General features: G+C 47.2%; 1 protein-coding gene across 16 annotated transcripts in view; it reads left to right on the top strand.

Moving 5' to 3' along the window:
- Positions 1-21,640, top strand: part of PITPNM2 (phosphatidylinositol transfer protein membrane associated 2) — a 132,862-nt gene that overhangs the window by 104,389 nt on the left and 6,833 nt on the right. For 12 of the 16 annotated variants that reach the window (XM_066979224.1, XM_066979225.1, XM_066979221.1 and 9 more), the window contains 9 exons: positions 397-586; positions 1,617-1,736; positions 2,021-2,232; positions 7,153-7,328; positions 7,690-7,860; positions 10,576-10,725; positions 15,646-15,810; positions 17,879-18,085; positions 19,850-19,998. In XM_066979224.1, the coding sequence (XP_066835325.1) occupies positions 397-586; positions 1,617-1,736; positions 2,021-2,232; positions 7,153-7,328; positions 7,690-7,860; positions 10,576-10,725; positions 15,646-15,810; positions 17,879-18,085; positions 19,850-19,998 (1,540 nt within the window). The remainder of the gene's footprint in view (positions 1-396; positions 587-1,616; positions 1,737-2,020; positions 2,233-7,152; positions 7,329-7,689; positions 7,861-10,575; positions 10,726-15,645; positions 15,811-17,878; positions 18,086-19,849; positions 19,999-21,640) is intronic. The other 4 variants (XM_066979227.1, XM_066979228.1, XM_066979229.1 and 1 more) reach the window with 4 other exon arrangements.

Here is a 21,640-nt window from a genome sequence, read left to right as displayed (position 1 = left end):
TGACCACGCTTTGAGAATGCACTTATTTAATATACTAGAGAGGCATTCAATCTCGATTTCATACTTAGCTGCAGTGAATACAGTAATCATGCAGCAAGAGTTCTGTGATTGATTTATTCTAATTAATCCAATAAATACTAAGGCTTTAATTCCTTGTCTGAGGGTTGTTCTATCACTGTAAGTATGTTGTCCTTGAAGATTTACGTTTGATGGGAGGGAAAGATTTATTAAGCTCTCAACCATTCACATTGGAGTAAATGGCCTTTTCTATCTTGGCGCTTTTTTTTCTTTTTTTTTTTTTTTAGCAATCCTCATTACTAACTGTACTGTCTGAAAATGGTTTTCCCCACTCTGCATCTTAGGCTGAGTATTTCCAATCTCTCTTGCCCTCTCCAGCCTGAGCCCATATAGCTATGATGAAGGCTGCCTATCCAACAGCCAGGACCACATTCCCCTTGCTGCGCTCCCTCTGCTAGCGACATCATCCCCGCAGTACCAAGAAGCAGTAGCCACAGTCATCGTCAGAGCCAACCAGGCCTACAGCGAGTTCATCAGATCCCAGGAGGGCACGTCATTCAATGGCCAGGTGAGCCAGCAGCTGTTTATAGCCACAATGAAAGGAAGAGCAAGTGAAGCAATTTCCTTCTGAAGCTCTATTTTCGCTACTCTCTCAGGAGGGATGGAAACACGACAGTGTTGAGCTGCAGTAAGAAAGCATGCTTCCATTTCTTTCTGAAAGAGAGAGAGATTATTGCTTTTGCTCTGTCTTGAACCTTTGGGATTCCAAACAAAGTCAGAGCTTGTGTTCAGAAATGAAGCTACAAAGCTGTGAAGTTAATCAATTTTCAGCATGACACACCTTTCCAAATCAGGAATGCTACCTTTGTTACTAAATGTGATCTCTACTCCCATTGCAAACCAAGGCTGTTTGAGTGTTCCTGTCTTTAAAGGACCTTCAGCAGCTCTCACTGGGGTTGCCTGTTGCAAAAGTGGATTTCTTTTTTGAGACAGCACAGCTGCTGCGCCCTGTAAATACCATGACTGAGCATCACACCTCTGTGAGCAAAGGCACTCTCTGGCCCAGGGGGATATAAGCTATTGAACAGGCTGTACCCACTGCTCTGCTGCAGTGTGATTTATCCACACCAAGTTTATTCCCAGCCCTGCGGCCCCAGACAGCCCTCTCCTGCTCAGGGGTCTCAGTGCTGTATTGTGCCTATCTGCCGAACACGCTTGGAGGCAGGACAGCATTATCTCCTCACAGCGCAAACAGGGAACAGAAGCACAGGGAAGCTTGCCTGAAGTAGCACAGAGAGCTGGTGAGGAGGGAATCGAGCTTGTCTTTTTGAGGCTGGAGTTAGGGCCGTAGTCAGCACTCTGTGTTGCTTTCACCCTGTTCCAGTGGGCTGGTGGGGACAGCCAGAACATATTAGCTGTGTTAGCTAGTAGGAGTCTGCAGGGTCTGAATGGATGTTCATTGACAAAATAGCTTTACTGATAAAAGCACTGGTTATCCTGTTACAGCAGCTTTCCCAGGTATAATCCAGCACTCCTTTTAACTGTCATCTCTGAAGTCAAAGGGCTCTTCCCCGCCCCACTTCTGTTGCCTTTTTCAGGTCTGTTTGGTAGGAGATTGTGTTGGAGGAATTCTGGGATTTGATGCCTTATGCTACAGCAATCAGACAGTGTCCGAGAGCCAGAACAGCAGTCGGCGAGGGAGTGTTGTGAGTGTCCAGGTAATGCTGGTTCTCAGCGTCTGTTGGGAATGGGTCTGCTGGCCACAACGCCTCCACGGCCCCTGATTTTAGTAAGGATCTTTGCATGAAAGACCAAAGACTCTCTTCCTACTTGGTGGCCAGGCCAACAGGTATGTCCTAGAGCATGTCTCAGGACTTGGTGGCTTTGCTCTGAATGGGATTTTGGTGTAGATGGGGAGAGGAGGATGGAAGGAGGAAGATAAATGTGGGTGTATTCCTGATTCAGCTGCCAGAGTGGTAAATCCATGTATTTCAAATCCCAGGATACCGACCTCCTGTCTCCTGGAATAACAGTGAACAACACCTATTGCTCCAGTGGCTCTAATCTGGAAGCCAGCAGACACCTCAGCAGGAGCAACATCGATATTCCCCGTAGCAATGGAGAAGATCCAAAGAAGCAGCTGCCACGAAAAAGGAGTGATTCATCCACCTACGAACTGGACACAATCAAGCAGCATCAAGCCTTTCTTTCAAGGTAAGATTTAGAAGAAACAGAACCAGCAATATTCTGGAGCTGAGATCAATGCACCTAGGAAACTTGGATGTTGCTTCGTCATCCTGTGACAAGGAAGGTGGAAGAAAGTGTAATTTTAGATTGGAGGAGTATAGATTTCATTGAGTGTGTTGTATATACAAAAAAAAAAATTAACAGCACCATTAGTGGCAGAGAGAGAATCCAGCTGCTCTACTGCCTTTGTGTTACAATGGGAGGAAGCAGCCCTTCATCCTGTCTCTTGACAACCCAGGCAGTCAGGTAACTTCTTTTTTGCTGTACTGCAGTTGCAGCATGGAATGGTTTGGGTTGGAAGGGACCTTAAAAATTATCTAGTTCCAAACCCCCTGCCGTGGGCAGGGAGGTCATAAAGCAAATACATAAATAGCGTGAGTGAAAACAGCGAAGCAGGATTGGGGATCGAGTGTTGCTTTAATTTCTAAGCATCTTTGAAAGCTGACCTGTTGTTGGGAAAGCTGAGCATGTGTTATGTCCTTTAATTTTGGCCTAGTTCAAGTGTGAGATTGAATTGCAGTGCCCTTTCCTGTCATAGGAGTAGGTTTCTGCTGCCGGGATAGTTAGATGCTCTAGGCAAGAAGTTCTCAGCCCTCGGTGGTTGGCTTACTCGGGGAGCAGCCTTCACCTACACACGAGGATTGTTGTCTCTCTGCTGTCTTACATGACTATTTGATGACTTACATGACTGTTTGGCGAAGCGACCCGAGCCCCTGCATGAAGCAAGGACGGGGAATTGGGTTTTGTCCCCTGCCAGGGCTGCACCCTTGCACCAAGGTCATGTTTCAGATATGTTACTCACTGTCAAAGCCCTCAGTATCACATTGCAAAGCTTCTTCAAATGGACTTTCAGAAACATATCTGTTAACATAATTGATAAAATTTTCATAGCGGTCTTTCCATTGCTGCTGATCATTCAGGGATTACTTCTGTAAGCCCAGAGGCTTTTTCTGACTGTTTTTTTCTGACTCATTTGCCTCGCCTGTGGAACTGGATAGCCCATCCCTTTCTCTCCTACAGGACCAGACAGGCTGCATCATCCTCTTAATCCCTCTTCCCCCCACGTCCCAGGTACTGAGGAGCAATGTCTCCCCCGAGCAAACGCTGTTATCTGCATTGTAACTGTGTCCAAGGCAGTTTCTTTTGTCCTGTACTGAGCTGAAATCCTGTCTTGAATTTCTGCTTCTTCGTTAATTGCAGTTGTTGCTCCAGCCCAGGGGCTCCTGTTGTCCTGCCACGTCAGGGGCCCTTTTGCAGAAGATTCATAGGAGAGAGAAAACACCAAAGGGAATGTCACTGGGGCACAGAGTTGCTATATTCAGAAAGATAAGCTGCATTTACAAAAAAAAACAAAAAAAAACACAATAAGCTTCTCAGCTATTTCTAGCAGGTTAATAAAAGGCAATCAGTCTCTTGTTCATACCTTATTGAACCGGCCTCCTGTATTACAGGAGAAAATATGAGTCATGCAAAAATGTGCTTTCTCTTCCTTGTTCTTGACCTCCAGATCACAGACCGAGCGCAGGGAAGTGGGCTGGCGTCTTGCTGTATTTTTGCATCTGGTTTAGCAGAAGCAGTGGGCCTGCGATGGCTGAGGGATTGCACGGTGCCATCTGTCTCTTCAGATAGCTTTGTCCTGCTCCTTCTTGCTCCACCTCCTAAGGAGCATGGCTGCTCCCTTCAGGAAGCACTCGAGGGGAGCCTGGAAAGGGCCGTCAGCGTTCAGTGCGCTGATGGGTTTCTGCACCTTTACTTCTTTGGGGCTTTCGTATCTTTTTAAATCATCCTTTAGACCTTGGGTCAAAAATAAGCCTCTCCCACATCTCAAGAGCAAGATTAATTCATGAAAAAGAGCAGCCTGATGCCACAAATTGTCTTTGCATCCTCTACCCCTCCGGTCCCTGGCGCGCAGGGGTGGTTCAGGGGCAGGGGGTTCTCCTCTTCCACCGCAGCATCTTGGCAGGGTGTCACACCTGGCCCTGCCCTCAGACCTCATGCTCACAGCCATCATCGCTGAGCAGCGCAGTCATGGGCTGAGTGCCCCAGCGCTCCCGCTGTCACTAAATAATGATTTTCCCATATGAAAACTAAGCTCTGATGTGACACAGCTTCGTGCAGGAGATTGGCGGAGCAGAGCCAAGTTTTCCTAATGGGCACCGCATACTGGCAGCCTGGCATATGGGGGCCTTTCTGTCTGTGCCTATTGCAGATTTCAGCTGGTGCCAAAGACACTCATTTTTATTCATGTATCAGACCTACCCGCTTCTCTGGGATAATGCCCAGCAAGCCAGAGCAGCATCTGGAGATTACAATCACACATTTATTTTTAAATTCAGTCCTTCTGCACAACTACATTATTTCTGGCTGTGCTGTACTTGTATTATTGTAAATGAGTTGATTTGCCTCTGAAATCCATAAGCTCTTGTTTAATTAATGCACACAGTACATCTGCTGCTTTTTAAAGGGAGAACAGGGCGCTGTAGGTTGCTTGGAGCATGATGGATTCAGAGTTCCCCTTGGCTCTCGTTTCTTTTGATTGCAAAAAAGACTATCAAGTTCCCGGTAAAACGAGAGGAGCTGTCCAAATTGCTTAGCGGCACGGCTGTTCTCATTCTCTTCCGTTCCCCACGAAGAGATGCCACGGGAAGAGGAGCAAATACACAAAAAGCCTCGTACCTGCCCTGCCGTAACACGTCCGCCGTCAGGATCCTTTCTGTGGTGCGTTCATTCGGATCACGCTGCCGCCTGCCCTCTCTTTGGCAAAACCCAACTTATTGTAAATAACTTTGTATTCCTTACACACGGCAAACTTAATGCGTTGCAGTCTTGACAGCTAAAATAATTGTAGCTTCACTGAAGGTGGCTTGTTTTTAAATCTGTTTCAGCGTTGCACATCTTGGCAGTGTGATCTCGGGGAGGCTCGTTCACATCACAGAACTGGGAACATACTCATTTTAGCTGTCACTGCTCTAACCTCCTGTTCCTCTCATTTTTGACATCACTGTTTTGACTTTCTGTGATCTGTACGTCTGGCATAAGTCAGCTTATTATTTCCCTGCGGATGGTAACCAGGAGAATAGTACCGCAGGCGTGCGAGCGGGCTCCTTTAGGCAGTACCTGGCATCAGGGCACGAGGAGAAAGAAGGTTTTGAGCACCACTGGGAGCAGCAGCCAGCAGAGCAGAGGTGCTGTCTCTGGGGCAATGTGCTGTTTGCCAAGAAAACTCAGTCCACGTGAAACCCGCTTCTCTTCCCATCTGCATATTTGCAGCTTTTCTTTTACTGAAGAACAGCTATCCCAGAGGGGAAGCATGCGCAGGGGTGAGCGAGTGCAACGGTTCCAGGGCTCCAGATGGTGGGGAGTGAGCATCCCCATTTCCCTGAGCACGGCAGTGCCCAGCTGCATTCAGAAGCAGCAGCAGTGAGCCAGTGCTGTGGCACGCAGGGCCAGGCAAGTGCTGCGGAGCACCTGGGACTTCGTCGCGGGGCTGGGTAGAGACTTCCATTTGCATCATCCCTGACTTCAGGCCAGTAAACCTTTCATCCAGCCCAACTGCTGTGGTATCCATTTATCCTACATATTTTATAGACTCTGTTCTGATGCCTGTTAAAGTGTTCGAAAACACCCTGTTAAGATGTTGCTGGTAGCCTGTCTGCAGCTCTCCACTTGCAGTTGTAGCAGTGAGAGCGCAGCAAGGCTGCAGTCTGAATCTGCAGAACCTGGAGAGGAAAAGAAATAGCAGCTTACTGCTTTTCGGTCGTGAGAGAATGATCTCAGAAAACCTTCTGTGAACCAGGTTATTAGTGTTACACATCTGCCACTTCAGCTTTATCCCAGATCTAGCCTGCAAAGAAACACGGCTTCCTAGCACGGGGGTGGATTCCCAGGCTTGTTATCTGAGGGTTCCTGTTTCCTCTGCCTCAGTGTCCAAAGGATATGTGACGTCAAATCCCTGTTTTAAACCTCTGTATCGGCCGGCCTGCACTGCACGCAGGTTGAGTTTTTCAAGGAGATTTGACAACTGGAAGGAACAGAAAAACCTTAGACACGTTCTGTATCTTTTAGGTGCAGTTATCTGGAGTTGTTGGGCTGGGGTTAAGAGGTAGTTTGCGTGGTAACAACTTGGCACATGTGGTCTCGTGGGCAAAAGAGAGGTGGGAGGGTCCTGGGTGCATGATAAAAACAATTTACCCCATGGTCACTGAGTTAATTACCCCACATTTCCATTCCCAGTGTGTGCCATGCACATGCTTGGAAATCGTGGTTCAAACTTGGTGCGCAAGGATCTTAGAAACCCGCCTGCAGATTTTGATCTTTCTTTTTCTTTTTCCCCTCCCATTTTCTTTTTCTCTTTCCTTTTTAATACTGTAACATTTGTTCAACTACTTGCACGAGGAAGAAATGGGTAAGCACAACTTTCCGTAACATTTGAGAGTAAGGTGGTGGCAGGAACTCAAATGTTGACAACTAGAAAGCATAGCAGTGATGTGTGTAATAGAGTGAATCGCTGTAAATCTGCTTTTTCCCTTGGTGCTCTAGTAATTTTGCTTTGCTGGTTATTTTAGCTTACCAATGACTGTTCTGCTAGCAGTAACCAAGTTTCTGACTCCTAAAAAAAGTTTAAAAAATTTGAGGAGAGTGGAGTGTGTAAACGAACCCACTTGAAGCTTGGTTTTGTACAGTCTAGATTATGCCAATGAAATGGGGTCATTGTTTGGGGGGACACTTTGCTGGATAATAAACTACGGTGAAGAGGCATGGTGGGTTGATTGGCACTGTTTCTTCACTTAAGAGACAAAATTCTCGCAGTCAATCATTTATCTGGTCATCAATTATGAAAAACCAACATGAATAAAATTTTGTCTTTATTTTCTGCTCTTCTTCTAGTTTACATTCTAGTGTTCTCAGAAATGACCCGGGATCCAGGCGATCTAGTAGCTCCACTATGCTGGATGGAGGAAATATTGGAAAGTTTGAGTTTGAGATCACGGACTTCTTCCTCTTTGGTTCTCCCCTGGGTCTGGTTCTTGCACTACGAAAAACTGTCATTCCAGCTCTTGACAGTAAGTCCTGATGTAAACTGCTGAGCTCACTGAGTAATCCAGTAAAAAAACAAATATTTATGTATAACATCTACTGCACCATAAGGAATCAGATCACTGTATGCTCTAGCTGATACTGATGATACAATTTATTTGTCATTTAGTTGAAAACATTAAAAATACTGGGAAATTTTTGAATCTGTAAATGCTGTACTGATAAATTGTTTCCATTGATTAAAATGGAAGATGAGGAAGATGATAAATCTTCAGTGCTTTTTCTGTTTTTGTAAACTTAACTGTTATCTGTTTTACAGACGAATAGTTACAGTAATCTAACAAATAACCATGTGATACTTGAATATTTTTTTCTCCATCTCTTTAGTCTTTCAGCTCAGACCAGCTTGCCAGCAGGTCTATAACCTGTTCCACCCTGCAGACCCATCTGCTTCACGCCTCGAGCCTCTTCTGGAGAGAAAGTTTTACCTTTTGCCCCCCTTTAATATTCCCCGTTACCAGAGGTTCCCACTGGGTGATGGCAATTCTGCTGTTCTGGGTAAGTCACTTTGGATTCATGTTAGCTTTCTGAAGGGTTATATCCACACTTCACATGAGGTTATCACAGCAATTGGAAAGGCCAAGAAAGGGAATTGGCCCTGTAATGTTAACCTTGTTCCTGCTTTATCGGAAAAGTAGTTTTCTTCCAACAAAGTCGGTGCCTTGTGACTCAAATGCCTGCCATTTGTCACACAAAGGCCAGCAGCTGCTGAGAGTCAAAATGTGGTGACCTCTCTTTGAAGGTCCCTGTTTAATACCCAAGCTGGCGCTTGTGGTTGGGACTGGATGAAACATGATTAACTTGCCTGAGTTTTAAGGACCTTGATGTTTGGGACGCCAGCGAAGACTGGAAGGAGCAGAGTCAGTAGTGACATCATGAGATGATTTACTTGGTTGCACCCTTTGCTTTTTCATGGAACCAGCCAAAGGACTGGCTACTGCACACGGGTGGGCTGGTGACAGTGCCTTGCCTTTGCCACCTTGCTCGTGAGACACTGTTTTCCTAGAACACCTAGGATTCCTCTGCCATCAGTGGCCTTTTCACTTGCTCTAGCCCAATTGCAGCAGTAACAATGTCTAAAATGGCTGTGTGCATGTCCTTTTGGCTGCCTGGGTTGCATCTGAAGCAATTGTGTCCTGACCATGCCCTGCCTCAGCTCCCATTACATCAGTGCTCTTGCAGTTGATCTAATTAAATAAATTATATTTCCTGCCATCTTCACCTCACTTCTGTGCCTAGACTCTCATGGTCTGTTGCCATTTCAGTGCAAGATCTCATTGCAAGGAGCTCTTCAGGAAGCTCAGCACTGTGCAGAACTAAATTTGACCTTTCTGTTTCACCTAAAGTGTTGGCTCCCTGCAGGGTCAAGGCTTTGGGGCAGGAAGAACAATTTCACCATAATTTTTCCCGTGTAGGTTGTTAGTCAAAGCCTACTTACAGTAAACAGAGCAATTAAGAGTCTCTACTGTAAAACTAGATTTACAGCATACAAGAAATCATGCTGGCAAACCAGAGTCAAATACGAAAGCCATCAGCTAGAAGGATTGAGATTTTTTTTTTTCTCTAAAACTCTGGTAACTTTCCATTTATTTAATCATGTAGGACCAAATGAAGAGAAATATGTATCCAGAGGTGAATTAAAAAAAATGATACTCTGCATCACTTTTAAATTGAAAATGCAAAACAGTGGTCTTGTATGTATCTGTATCTTTAAGGATTGTTTTAATTGCTGAATCTGATTTGTTTAAATGGGCATAAACTAAAATCCATGTTTAATGGAGTGAATAAAATACTTTCTGCAGGCCCTACTCACTCATCAAATTTAGCAAAGATCTTGCTGCAACACTTTTTAAAAATGGATCCACCCACAACTGCATTTGTACCCAGTCCAGTTACAACAGCTTGGGGAATCTGTAGCAACTTGAAAAGCAGATTTTTTTGGGGGTATGCTTTAGATATCAGCTGCAAGTGGCTTCTTATAGAAATTAAAATGAAAAATCCTGAACATCTTACCTTCTTCCCCTTAAATATATTTCAAGTCCCCTGTTCTCAGCGAAGCCTGAAGCAAAAGCCCCGTTGCCATTGAGCAACCTTCATTCTGGTTATCATTCTGTGCAACAAGCAGTGATCTTATTAATTTACTGGGCCTCCCTAGACCTTTGTTAAGTTGGTTGTGTCTAAGTTTAGAGAGACACTTCCATGTAATGTAATGGAGAGGAGTTACACAGCAATTAGCTCAACCATGAGAAGGGTAGAACGATTTCAGAACCCTCTCCAGGTTTGAGCTTTGTTATTAAAAGAGATGCTGCTTTGCCATGGTGAATAGGACTGACAAAAAAGCAACTGTACATTCTCTTCTTGTGTAAGATGAAGCCTCTTCGTTAGCTTATCATAAAGTAACAGACTATTCCTTTCCATTAGAGTAAAAATTATGTTGAGATTTATGCATTACCCAGAAGGACTGTTCTGACCATGATTTGCAAAGCCACTGCTAAAGCAGGAGCGTTCACCGTAGGGTGCTCCAGAAAAGTTAATTGTTGCTATAATTAAGAGATATGATTTGGTGATCATGTGCAATTCAGGTGCTCAATTATAATTAGTTATGTACTAAACATTCTGTAACACTATTTGTGTGTATTTCCTTGCACAGATAGCTGGCTTTTATTTATTTATTTATTTTTGTCCAGGGCTCAGGAAGCCTCTTAGACTCTTGTTCTGGCACCCGTACTAAATGCTGGGTCCCTGTTTGATTATGACCAACATGCAGAGTGAAATCAGATTCACATCCCTGCTTACTACTGTGCTTTGCACTGTGTAGGCTGAGTCTCATTCAAGTAAATCTCCCTTAGAGCACATTTTTTTTTTCCTTGTAGTAAAAAAAGATTTCTCTGGATCTGCTGGGTATTTATGGATTTGGCTCATTTGGAGGAGTTGGTTAAGAGACTCCTTTTTCTTTTGTTGTTGAAATGCCATCATTTTGCTCTCTTCTGCTACCAGTTAATCTCTCTGATGTGGGTCTATTTGGAAAGTCACCCATGTTTTGTTTCTTTTCCTCTATTTGAAGGTTTTCCTTTCATTGAAGACCCTGACTCATAGTTGAAGTGCTCAGTTGTAACTGTTTGTATGTTAACACTTTGTGGCCGCATGTCTGTTGTTCTTTGTCCTTCTGTTTTTTGTTTTTTGTTGTTTTTTTATTTTCCCATCTGCTTCTAGTTGAGACAATCCAGAACAATCCCACCCTCCTCATGGAAAGTAGCCCTCTGGGTGCTCTCCAGCACCAGGACAGCTTCATGGAAACAAGTATCCCCGTTCCCGTACTGAATTGGCAAGATGTTTCCAATAAAAGTGCCGGTTTTGCTGAGTGTGTGTAATCTACACTTTTGTATTGTGGTCTTGGGTACTTGGGGTGCTTTTTGGAGATCACACTGTTACCTCCTGGAGCTGAAATCTTCATGCTGTGTCTCAGGCTGTGCCACATGAACAAACTGCTTGGGGTCGTGCTTGGGGTCTGGGAGACCCAGCAGGAAAAAGAATGAGTTGGCATTACAGTGCTGAGTTTGGAAGGGGGGCCTGCCGCCACATGCTCAGGTTTTTTCCTTCTGTGGTGGCTGTGCTGCTGGGAAGAGGCTTTGGCACAGAGACGTGGAGTCCCCAGGTGGCCCTGCTCATGTGCAGGATCCCCTGGGAACTGCTTGGTTTGTCCACAGCGTCCAACTCCCCAGCGCTCAGCCACGCTGCACTGTGGCCAGAAGTCTAATGCCTGTCGGACCAGATTTTGTCCATTTGAGTATCTTGTGTTTGGACAGTCCTTGTGGCTCTGCTGAATACACTGACTGAGGCTTTCAGACCCCAAGGTAGCTGTATGTGTTAGCTTTTGAAAATTAATTTCGCGACTTCTGCCTTAAAAAGCAAACTTTGAAGCATTCGTTTTGCCTTATTTTACCGTTGTAAATGCTGCATGGCCTCATTTATTCTGGTGGTGGCTGGTGCTGCATCTGTGATTTTAATGAGACTTGACTTTGTTTTGGTTCTTTCTTTCCCGTGTCTTACTTGCCCATTCTCACCTTTTTTCTATTTTGCATTGGGTGCCTGATTCAGCCGCCTTTTTTTTAAATTATTTTTATTTAACAAGCTGACCCTTGCTGTTCATGAGCAGTCCAGTACGTTATGTGGTCATACAGGATGGCAACATCGCTGGCTATCCCAGATAGTCTCTCCCTGATGATTTTCAGGTGTGCAGTTGCCATGTTGCCCGTGCTGTGATGTTCTGTAACAAAGCAGAGGGAAAGGATCTGGCACTATTAATTAAGCACTTTGGAGGTCAGTGATGAAATGCCCGTTAGCTGTTATCTGATACACCCTGCTGTCAGGACAGGGCTTTCAGAAGCTTCTCTGCTCTCTACCCTGTGTTTCAAGAGCACGATGTGGCCAAGCAGTGCTTGGTTTGACTGCAGCAGGTGCTGATTCCTAGTTCAGCCACTGGGAATGGATCTCCAGAATCATAACGACTTAAGGACAACAGAAATTTGTGTTGAAATTTGTGTGGCTCTTGATCTTAGGGTAGCAATTGCAGAGTGCCCAGCACTGGCTAGTGACTGGTGCAGGCAGGGTCTGGCCTGTGCTGAGCAGCTGGCTGGCTTCTTTGTTTTGTTATTGAACCTTCCGTATCTTCAACTGCTTTCAGTATTCCCTGCTTTGGTGGCACAGCCCAGCCTGCAAAGAGCATATACCGAAACGTGCCATTTGGATGCCCCAAGGACTTAACTCGGTGCCAGCAGTACATTAGGAGGATGGCCCAGTGCCGTTCACTGAGTGCGAAACAATTAGTAAGAACATTGACGAATGGGTCCGTAAACAAAAAGGTACAGCACTGAAATGAGTATTAAAGATCCATAGCCAGGCAAAAAAAAAAAAAAGTGATTTTGCTTCTTATGGCAGCTCTTGTAGTATTGCAGTTAAATCTCAATTCACGCATCGGTCTGCCATGTGCTGCTGGGAGAGGGGTGCTCAGGGTGCCACTCGAGCCAGGTCTCCAGCTTTGGGATCTTCCTCGCTCTGGTGAGGTCTGCTCTCAGGCATGGTACAAAGCACGTTTCAGCCAGCGCGGTAAACCAGTGGCACCTCTGTCCACCTGTATCTAATGTCCGGAAGGAACAGCTAGTCTTGATGGTTTGTGGCTAAACTTGATCTTTCTGGTGCTGGTCCTGTTCCAGGCATCGGGATTGGGCTGGAAGTGTTTGCTGGAGAAACCTCCCGGGCTGCCGCCTGTGAAAAGCAGGACACAGGGCCCTTCTGGAGCAGGAGCTGTCGCAGGGGCTTGGTCACTTTGTGCCGGTGTGGCAGCATCTGCTGTGTCCTGCCCCGGTCACATCATTCCCACAGACAGCCCCCTGGGTTTCAAAAAGGCAAGAACCTTCCTGCCCGAGGGATTTGGTACAAGGAATACACAGAGTTTAGGAAAGATGTTGTTAGTTTGTTTCTTCGTTGTTTTTTTTTTTCTTTTTTTCCTGTGAGTCAGGCCACGGGGTTTTATCTGGAAGTCGCTGTCACAGCAGCTTTGGGGTTGAGGAAGCCTGGCTAAAGGGGCAGTTTTCTGTCCACGTTTCCTGCCCTGCTTTTTCCTGGCCCTCATTTTTCTTAGAAACTGTAATCTTTCAGGGACAGAGGGTGCATAGCTTGGGAAAAGGAAGAAACATGACAGTAACGCAAGTGGGCTGGACGCAGGGACGCTGCAGTTGGGCTGCACGTCAGCCCCTACAGAGCAGACTCCTGCCACCGACACACAGCTCGGTAACAGTAAAACAGATCAGGTTTTTATACGAGTGAGAATCACTCCTGTGGTGACACTAGCTAGCATGGTGCTGGAGGGGCTGTTGAAGTGTTTTTTTTTGTGTTGATTTGTTTTGTTTTTTCTTCAGACTCAGAAACCCACAGCTAAGCACAGAAAGCCAGATGACTAAGAAAGCAAGCCCAGAGTGCCACTGTTTTTAACTTTACTTATTTCCAGTTCCTGGGCCCATGAAAAAAAGGAGGTAAAATTCATGCAGAGCTAAGCGAGGATAAGCTAACAGAGCCAGAGCCGTGATCAACCCATTTGGCCCAGCCTTTCCTCCTGTGTAGCGTTGGTGTAAGGCTCCAGCTGCTTCCTAATGCAAGTCACAGATGTTTATTTTTAAGGGAGAAAAAGAAGTTCAGGCCTCGCTGGTAGGTGCAAGCTAAACCTGAGCCTGGCATTTTTCCTAGCTGGACAAAGCCAAACCTCTCCTTGCATCTGACCAAGTTCGGGGGAGCTGACGGTCATCATCTGTGCTGCAGCTGTGTCGGGGCACCCGTGTGATGGGAGGGGTAATTGCAGAAGGATCTCCCAGTCTGTACAGGCAAGGAGAAGAAGGGGTAACTCGGAGAGGTGAGAGGGCTGTGCCGGGTCACGCAGTCAGTAGGTACCTGCAGTGGGAGTGAGACCCCTTACCCCGTCTGTGGGGTTGAACTCAGCCAGCTCCTGCCTTGGCTCATGTTCCCCAAGCACAGCCTCTGGTCGAATTGTCTCTCCTGCCTCGTGCTGGTGCTTTCTGCAGGAAGAAAACTGTGCTGGCCTAGTGGGGCTGGCTGGGCTGTGGATGCTGGTAGCAGCCTTGACAGCCAGCAGCTTGAGGCAAGGTGAAAAGTGGAGGAAAGTGCTGAGAAAGTGATGCTGGTAATGGCCTTTCAGGCACAACGTGGGCAGTGTGTGAAGCTCATCATCAGGTCAGGCTCCCGCTAGGACTCAGATCTTGCAGTCCACAAAGCTTTTACACAGAGCAGCTTGTGGCCTGATTTTCCCTGCAGAGAACAGAACTCTTTTACCGACACTTATCTACACATTTCTGCTTCGTACATTCTCTTTCCCTCCGCTGCAGCAGGATTTGTGTGGGCACAGACACTGCTGCTGTGAACTGAAAGATCGGAGGAAGCAGAGCAGTAGCCCCAAGCAAAAAGATCTGTATTAAAATAAACCAGTTGCCAAAACAACGCCTCGTGTCAGCCGCACGCTGGGATCAAATCCAGGGATTGCCAAACTGGCTGAAGTAGGCGGAGGATGTTGGTGCAGGGGAGTGATTTTCCTGTGTTCCCCGTGGCATCCACTGCCCAGCTGGGCACAAACTTTTGCCCTGTCTGGAAAAAAGCTCAGATGCTGCTACTCAGGTACAACAGAGATGGGCAACATTAAAGCGATAGTAAATAGCTTTGCTTCTGCATGTTACTGTCATACCTGTGTTGCCTGCTGTGAAGCACGTGGTATCGGCACTACAAACCCTCTGCAGTGCAGGATGGCGAGATGTCTCAGAGACGTTTAATTTGGCCTCAGAGCATCCACAGAGGGGTGGGTGCTCATACCACTGTTACAGGGGGGAAAAATGAAATGCAGAGATTTTATCTTGACTTACAGCATCTCTTGGTTTGCCAGTCCTGAACGTTTTTAGGTCCATTTCCCTCTAATACATGTAAAAGGTCCACGTGAGCATGCCTTTAAATCCTCCTTTTCTGTATTTATGTACTAGAGGGTTAAGCCACACTTGGTAAACTTCAGGTTGGGATCTAAAATCCAGACTTGCATGTTGTACAAAAGAAGCTCTGTTTTCACAGAGACTGAGCGCTCCCCGATCCACCAACACCGATTGGAGATGTAAGTGCTCATCACCAGGCTCCTTTTTCCTCAATAGCCCCTGTTTTAGTTTAACGAGTGTTGGCTGTATCCATCAGCAATAAAATACAAGTTCAAATTTAGTCCCTGCCAGGCATGAAAATGTTTTCTTGATATTTTTTTGCATTAATGCTTCTATCTTGGAGATGTTCATTTAAGTCTAAATGTTTCAAGAAAACAAATATCCCTTTTTAAAGGTTGTTTTTTTGTTGTTCTCCTTCCCCTGATTATTATTTTGTCTCAATGTGAATATATAAAGTTGGATATATTCACATCTGTATGTATGACACATGCTTCTGTTATTGCTGCTTAAATAAGTCTGCCTGGATTTTGGTTTGGGGTTTTGGATTTGTTTTTTTTAGCTAATTATTTTGCTTTTCTCAATCAAAGACTGCTCTTCCTGCCACATGCCTCTTTGCCTGTTGTGGTGTTTGCTTCCTTTTCAAACTAGAGCTCCAATGAAATGTTTTTCATTCCGATCAGTTTTGAAAGGTTTTTGCATCTACGAGCCTTGTTTGCCTCCTCTTCCTCCTCTCAAGTTCATCTTGCCCAGCCTCTGTCTGTTGGTCTAATATTTTGATTTCCCTGTTTCAACTTTGTAGCAGATGTTGTTCAGTCTCATGGTGCCGTCTTCATGGAAAGCGCGTCCCTGTCCACCCCCATTTCAGCCCCTCAGTTCAGGGGCTTCCGGAGAGCCAGTGAGATCAGCATTGCCAGCCAGGTCTCAGGAATGGCAGACAGTTACACTGCTTCCAACATAGCCAACAGTAAGTGTTTCACCCCCTCCGACACTTCTGCTCGCCACCACACCGCTGTCTCAGCGCCGTGCACCAAGCCGTCCCGCTCTGGCTCAGAGCCACGCAGCTTCTGTCCGTCTGTCTGTCTGTCTGGGGTATGCTTTCCATTTATAACAAAACCTGGAGCTATCTCACCTTCACCTGGTTTTGTCCTAGTCAGTGCTGCGTGTTATCGTAACCCCTGGAGGAGCCAGGTTACGACACAGGGGCCATTGCCGCGTTATGCATGTTGGACTGTGCTGGTGATTATGGTGTAAATTGTTCAAAAATGGTAATAATTGATAACTCCGAGCGCCGTTTGGCTGCTGCGTGTGGTGAGGGTTAACCCAAAGGGATGTTTGTGCACTGCTGCTGATAAGAGTCTGGCAGAACTAGTGGGGATCGGCACTTCTAGATTAATAATGCAGGATGTGGTGCGTGGCTTGGTGCAGATTACTTAAACGTGATCCGCAAGAGGAGGGGACAAGTAAGCCCTTCTGTAATGCTGAAAGGCAGGAAAAGGTTTGGGTTATTTATTACTTCCCATCGAAAATTCAGCTCTTCTGTAGCCTGGAGGGCAGCTCCAAGAGTCAGTCAATTATGGGCCATGTCCCAGAGCAAAGTGAGGAGAAAAAGGATGTTGTTTTTTATTTTTTTATCAAAACCTGTATAACTTCCCAGCTAACATAGTGAGGAACAACAGCCCTTGTTAGCAGTTCAGCCCGTTCCTCGTTTCAGCTGAGGTGTGAGATTAACAGACTATATCCTCAGGGACCTCTGATAAACTCAGATGGAAAGAGGCTGAAAGCCAAACAAATTTAAAAACCAAAAAACCTTCAGCCCAAACTTTTGTCCCAGAAGGTGGTGAAAACTTAGAGATAGTCTGTTCCCAGCACGTTAAATTACAGGGCTATGAACAACTTGCTTCGTAATTAATTACCGAGCTTAGTAACGCTCCCTGAGGCAAGTGTGAGCTGTTGGAAGTGCGTGGGCACGGGGCAGAGGCTTCTTGTCCTGTTTGAGGCGACCTTTGCAGCAGGAACACGCTACCTGCCCTCGGACAAATGAGCTTTTCTTCCCTGAAGCACATCCGAGAGCCGATGCTGTAAGCCCAGCGTGCGTTCTTGTACTCGTCCTGACGAGCTTTCTCGCCAGCTGCTTGCTAACTTTTAATCTGCACGGGAGGAAGGCTACTCGGGGAGGAGGTATTTGTTTTGTGCTTGTTTCACACCCACGGAGAGCTGCCAAGCTCGGTCGGCCCAGGAGGGAAGCTGGGGGCTGCCGTTGTTTGTTAGGAAGGGTTCGTGGTGGGACGGTGCCTGAAGGCCCCACGTAAGGCCCCGCAGCCATCCTGCCTCCGCCAGCTGAGGGCAGGGTCAGGCCTGCACAGAGCTCATGCTGCGTAGGTGGGGAACCCACTGGCGAACGTGGGGGGCACCTTTTGCTGCCCTCGTGTCCGTCAGCGCATCCCCCTGCCTGCCTGCAGAGGTCTGGGCAGTCTTTCGGCTTTCCTCCAGTTATTTTGACTTACTTTTTGTGTGAGGTATTCCTGCACACACTTCACAGCCATCAAAACCTGTCTGTGACACCAGAGGGGAGAAGAAGTCCGGCCCTCAGCACATGCCTGGCGCTCCAGAGGCCCCACCAGGTGCAGGGGGAAGCTGCCGAAGTACTGGGCAGCACAGGGCCACGCAGGGTGCCTGTCCCCAGCACCCGGCCTGTGACCAGCCCCATTCCTTCTCCGTGCTGTCAGGGTGTCTCAGCCCCTTCCTTCACCTCCCTGTACTGGCACAGCCCCTCAGCACCGGCCTTGCAGCTCATATGCTCAATTTCGTTAGCGCAGTGGCAGCCTGAAGCTGATACACTGAGGGTTGGAGGTGGCCTGCAGGTCCCAAAGGCGCTGCAAAATGGCGCTTCCCTTCTGGGAGCCCTCCCCAGGGTGCAGCTTCCTCGCAGCGTGAGCTTCTGGAGGATGGAAGTGGTGTTGCCTGCATCGTGTGTGCCGTAAGAAGTATGATTTCTGTTTTTTGTTCGCTTTTGTATGTATTTTTCTTTTTAGAAACCAAACACCACCTTAACCATTGTAGAGGGTTTAGCCTTCTGTCCCAACTTGCACTCCCTCACAAATCCCCCACCCAAACTTCATCCAAGAGACCCAGGCAGCGTAAACATGAGCAAGTCCCTTCAAAGGGAAGAAAACTCAAAGGGCCGTCGAGTCAGGATGCAGACTGTGCTCTTCGGATACCCAACCTGGACATCAAGAAAGGTATTCTGGAGAGACCTGCTCCAGTCAACCTCCTCTCGTTCGGTGGTCACAGATCTTCACAACAAATCTATGCACTTTCACTGAGGCACTTGCAATTTCTGGTTGCATTTTAACAAGTACTTCTGTCACTTTGCTCCGAAGGTCACTCCTAACACTGCTAACATCTGGCAAGAGCAGGAGTTCTTCTAGGCAGAGTTGTGGGGACAACACTTCTGCCTCTACCACCCTCGTATTGTCTTTTGAGCTCGGAAGAGTTAATCCTGGCTGCTTCATACAAAGAATCTGGAATTACCCAAGCTGGGGACTTGCATGAGAAACGAAAGGTTGGGACATGACCAGGAGCTGCCAGTTCGGAAGGCAGGGAGTCAGAAGTGGCTGCGAGGAGGTGCCTGTGTGATCTGGAAAAGCCGTGTTGGTCCAGCAATGCCCTCCTTCTCTTTCCCCTGGCTCTTCAAAATCTCAAGGGCCATTAGGATGTCCCCAGGTGGCCTGGGCATTCAGCACACCAGGTCTTGGGGAAGTGCTGATGCTGTAAGTCTCTGCACTTCTCAGTGGTTGTGCTGGTCTCTGGAAGGAGCTGATGGGTCCATTTCTTAAGTTCAGCATCGGGTCTCATCACCAGCAGCTTTCCCTTAATAAGAAGGCTTTGTTGGATTGTACCTTATGCCTGGCAGCTTTCCTGGAAGGCCATAAAAAGGGAAAATTGTTACAGAGAAAAACAAGTTTGAGGAGAAACTCTGCCAAAACCCCAGCTTGCGACCTGCATGCAAACTCAGCTCTTCCTGTTGCTGTCTTCACCTGAGCCATCTTCTCCTTTCCGTGGCTGCTCTTCCAGGCCAGAACGTGCAGGAGCTGAGGGCTCCTTGCTGCTGGGAGAGCTGCCCATGCCGTCAGGGTCGGAGGCTTTGGGCTGAAACGTGCTTGTGTTGGAGCTGGAAAGGATGTGTGTGTGTGTTCAGGGCAGTGTTGAAGTGTGGTGGTGTGCGAGTGGTGGCTGTCAGCCACTTGTGCGTGGGCTGTTCGGTGGAAGAAACTTTCCTGAATTTTCTGTAACTTTGCCCACCCAAATCTCAGTGCATTTTTCAGTCCTCCCATGCAGTGGAGTCCCAGATCCCCTGGTCCAGAGCTGGGCCAGGCACCTCTGTCACCTGCACCATGGTGGCCTCGGAAGGCAACGAGGACTTACTGGGGATTGCCAATCCTGGCAGCATGTGCCGTAGCACCCTGCCTTGTGGAGCCTTTCACATCTCATGTGGGCTCCCGGAATTCAGATCCTGTGCAACGTGGCTGAGATCTGGGTGCTAAAGAGTCTTTCACTCCCTGGTGAGAGCTAAAGGAGTTTGAAGCAGGGCTGGAGATGACCTGGGCACACACTGCAGTGGGCAGAGCTTGCACATCCTTCCTCCCACATCCCACAGGAGACATGTTTTGTCTTCTGCTTTGGATCGTGGATTCCCAGGCTCGCTGCATGTGAGCCTTGGATCCCTTCCCTGTGGTCTGGATGAACGGCGAGTTAATACCTGCCCCCTAGTGCTTTTGTATGTCCTTAAATAAAGGAGAGCTCAAGTGCTGCTGCCTCTGTGTGTTCCTCCTTCGGGTTGAGCAGACAGTAAGCCCCGGGTTGGTTGTTCCCTCTTAACAGTGCGACCGTCAGGGGAGCAACTTCCTGGCCTAACTGGAGCGAGGGGCCAGCGCCTTGAAATACCATTTGTGACAGACCGTGCGTGCACGTGAACCCGCTCTGAACAAATCTTTTCCTTCTAGTTGCTGCCAAATGGTGGGGAACCAAAAGGATCGACTATGCTCTCTACTGTCCTGACGCCCTGACGGCTTTCCCCACGGTTGCCTTACCTCATCTCTTCCACGCGAGCTACTGGGAGTCCACAGACGTTGTCTCCTTCCTGCTGAGACAGGTACGGTCATCCTCCCACCCTGATCTCCCTTGGGATCTGTTTCTGCTGGGAAAAAAAGGGGGGGAGGATTTTTATTTTTCCACTGTACCTTCCATTACTCTTCTTGATCTGTAGAGATGTGAAAATACCCTCTGTGCAGGTCCATCTTCTTCCCTGTCTTTTTGCTTCTGACCTGTGTCACTAGCAGAGCTGCACCCATGCAAAATTAACGGATGGGTGCTGTTGCACCCCGTTAGTTCAGGTCTGGGTTTTGTCATCAAAACAGGCTTCAGGCAGTCTCACCAAGGAGCCTTGGAGTGAGCCAAGCAGCCTGGGGCTGTTTCCCATCAGACCACAGTGGCAAATGATGGAGGCACTTGTTTCTTGCAAGTGAGCTGTTCTCTGTGTGTGCTCGGATCCCAAGTCCAAAACTTAAAGAAACTTGTTGGTGTCTAAATAGAAAAAGCACCAAATTCAATAAAACCGACGAAGTTCTGTATGAGTTTGACATGAGTTGATAGTTAGGGCTGGGTTCCTCATTTTGGCTTTCTGAGTTACTGCAGTCTCCTCTAGGAACCCAGACCATCATCACTGTGCTGGGATTTTATTTTCATTCCTCCAGTACAAAGCAGTTCTCCTGGGGCTAGGTAAATGGGGATTTCTGCAGTCCGATGCCTCAGACTCTGTCAACTTAAATTTGGCCTGAGATTTAAATTCACTGTTTAAAATATGACTTTCCTAAACAATTTTTTTTCTTCAGTTCCTTGGGGGATGAAGGGGTGTTATTTGCCTTACAAAGTATGAACCCCCTCAAGGAAAGGTACTTAGAGCATGGAAGTGGAAAAAAAAAACAAAAACAAAACAAAAAGCAACTCTGTGGTTTGTGTTGCCCACTACGGCGCTTGGATTTGCTTTGTGTTAGCTCAGCTGTTAAGCTGTCCCTGCTCTCTTCCAGCCTCCTCGACTGCAGCTCTCAATTATTTATGACTCTGTTGGCAAACTTTCTTTCAGTGCTGTTTTCCAAATTGTGTGCGAACCATAAACAACAGAGATGTCGGTGCTGGTGGCAGCAGAGCAGTAGCAATAATCCAGCGAGACCCTTTCTTCTCTGGCTGTATCTCGCCCAGCGAGACGTCTCCGTGCTTGCATACACCTCGCCAGCTCAGCTGCTGTGAAACCACAGCCCCGCATCAAACTTAGCCCAGCGGGGCTGAAGGCAGTGAGGGACCCGTAATTTGTGCCTGAGTGGGAAGAGCCGCGATGGTCTCACACGTGCAAGGCCCCCCTCCCAAAATAGCACAACCAATTACTCAGGATTCAGCCCAAACCTGGGGCTGCAGCACAGTGTGGTACTTCATATCTTGCAGCTCTCCATCTGCTCAAAGCCTGCCAGTGGCTGCCTCTGCAGTGTGGCACCCCTGCTTCCCCAGTGCTTGTCTCTACTCGCTCATCTCTCCTCGAGACTGTCATTTTTCTCATGCCCTCTCCTCTTGCTGTCCTTCCAGAGCACCACACCACTTCTTCCCCTAATAAGGACTTGTTTCTAATCTCTGGACAAAGTGTAAAAGAAAGCTGTTGGATAGCGTTAGCCTCCAAAGACTGAATCTTGTTAAAATACCCCAAATGGGACTCAAAATTGATTCCTGATGTAAATAATTCTCAG

This window comes from Anser cygnoides, chromosome 17 (genome assembly GCF_040182565.1).
Source record: "Anser cygnoides isolate HZ-2024a breed goose chromosome 17, Taihu_goose_T2T_genome, whole genome shotgun sequence".
Lineage (NCBI taxonomy): Eukaryota > Metazoa > Chordata > Aves > Anseriformes > Anatidae > Anser > Anser cygnoides.
This window is presented reverse-complemented; position numbering and strand designations above follow the sequence as displayed.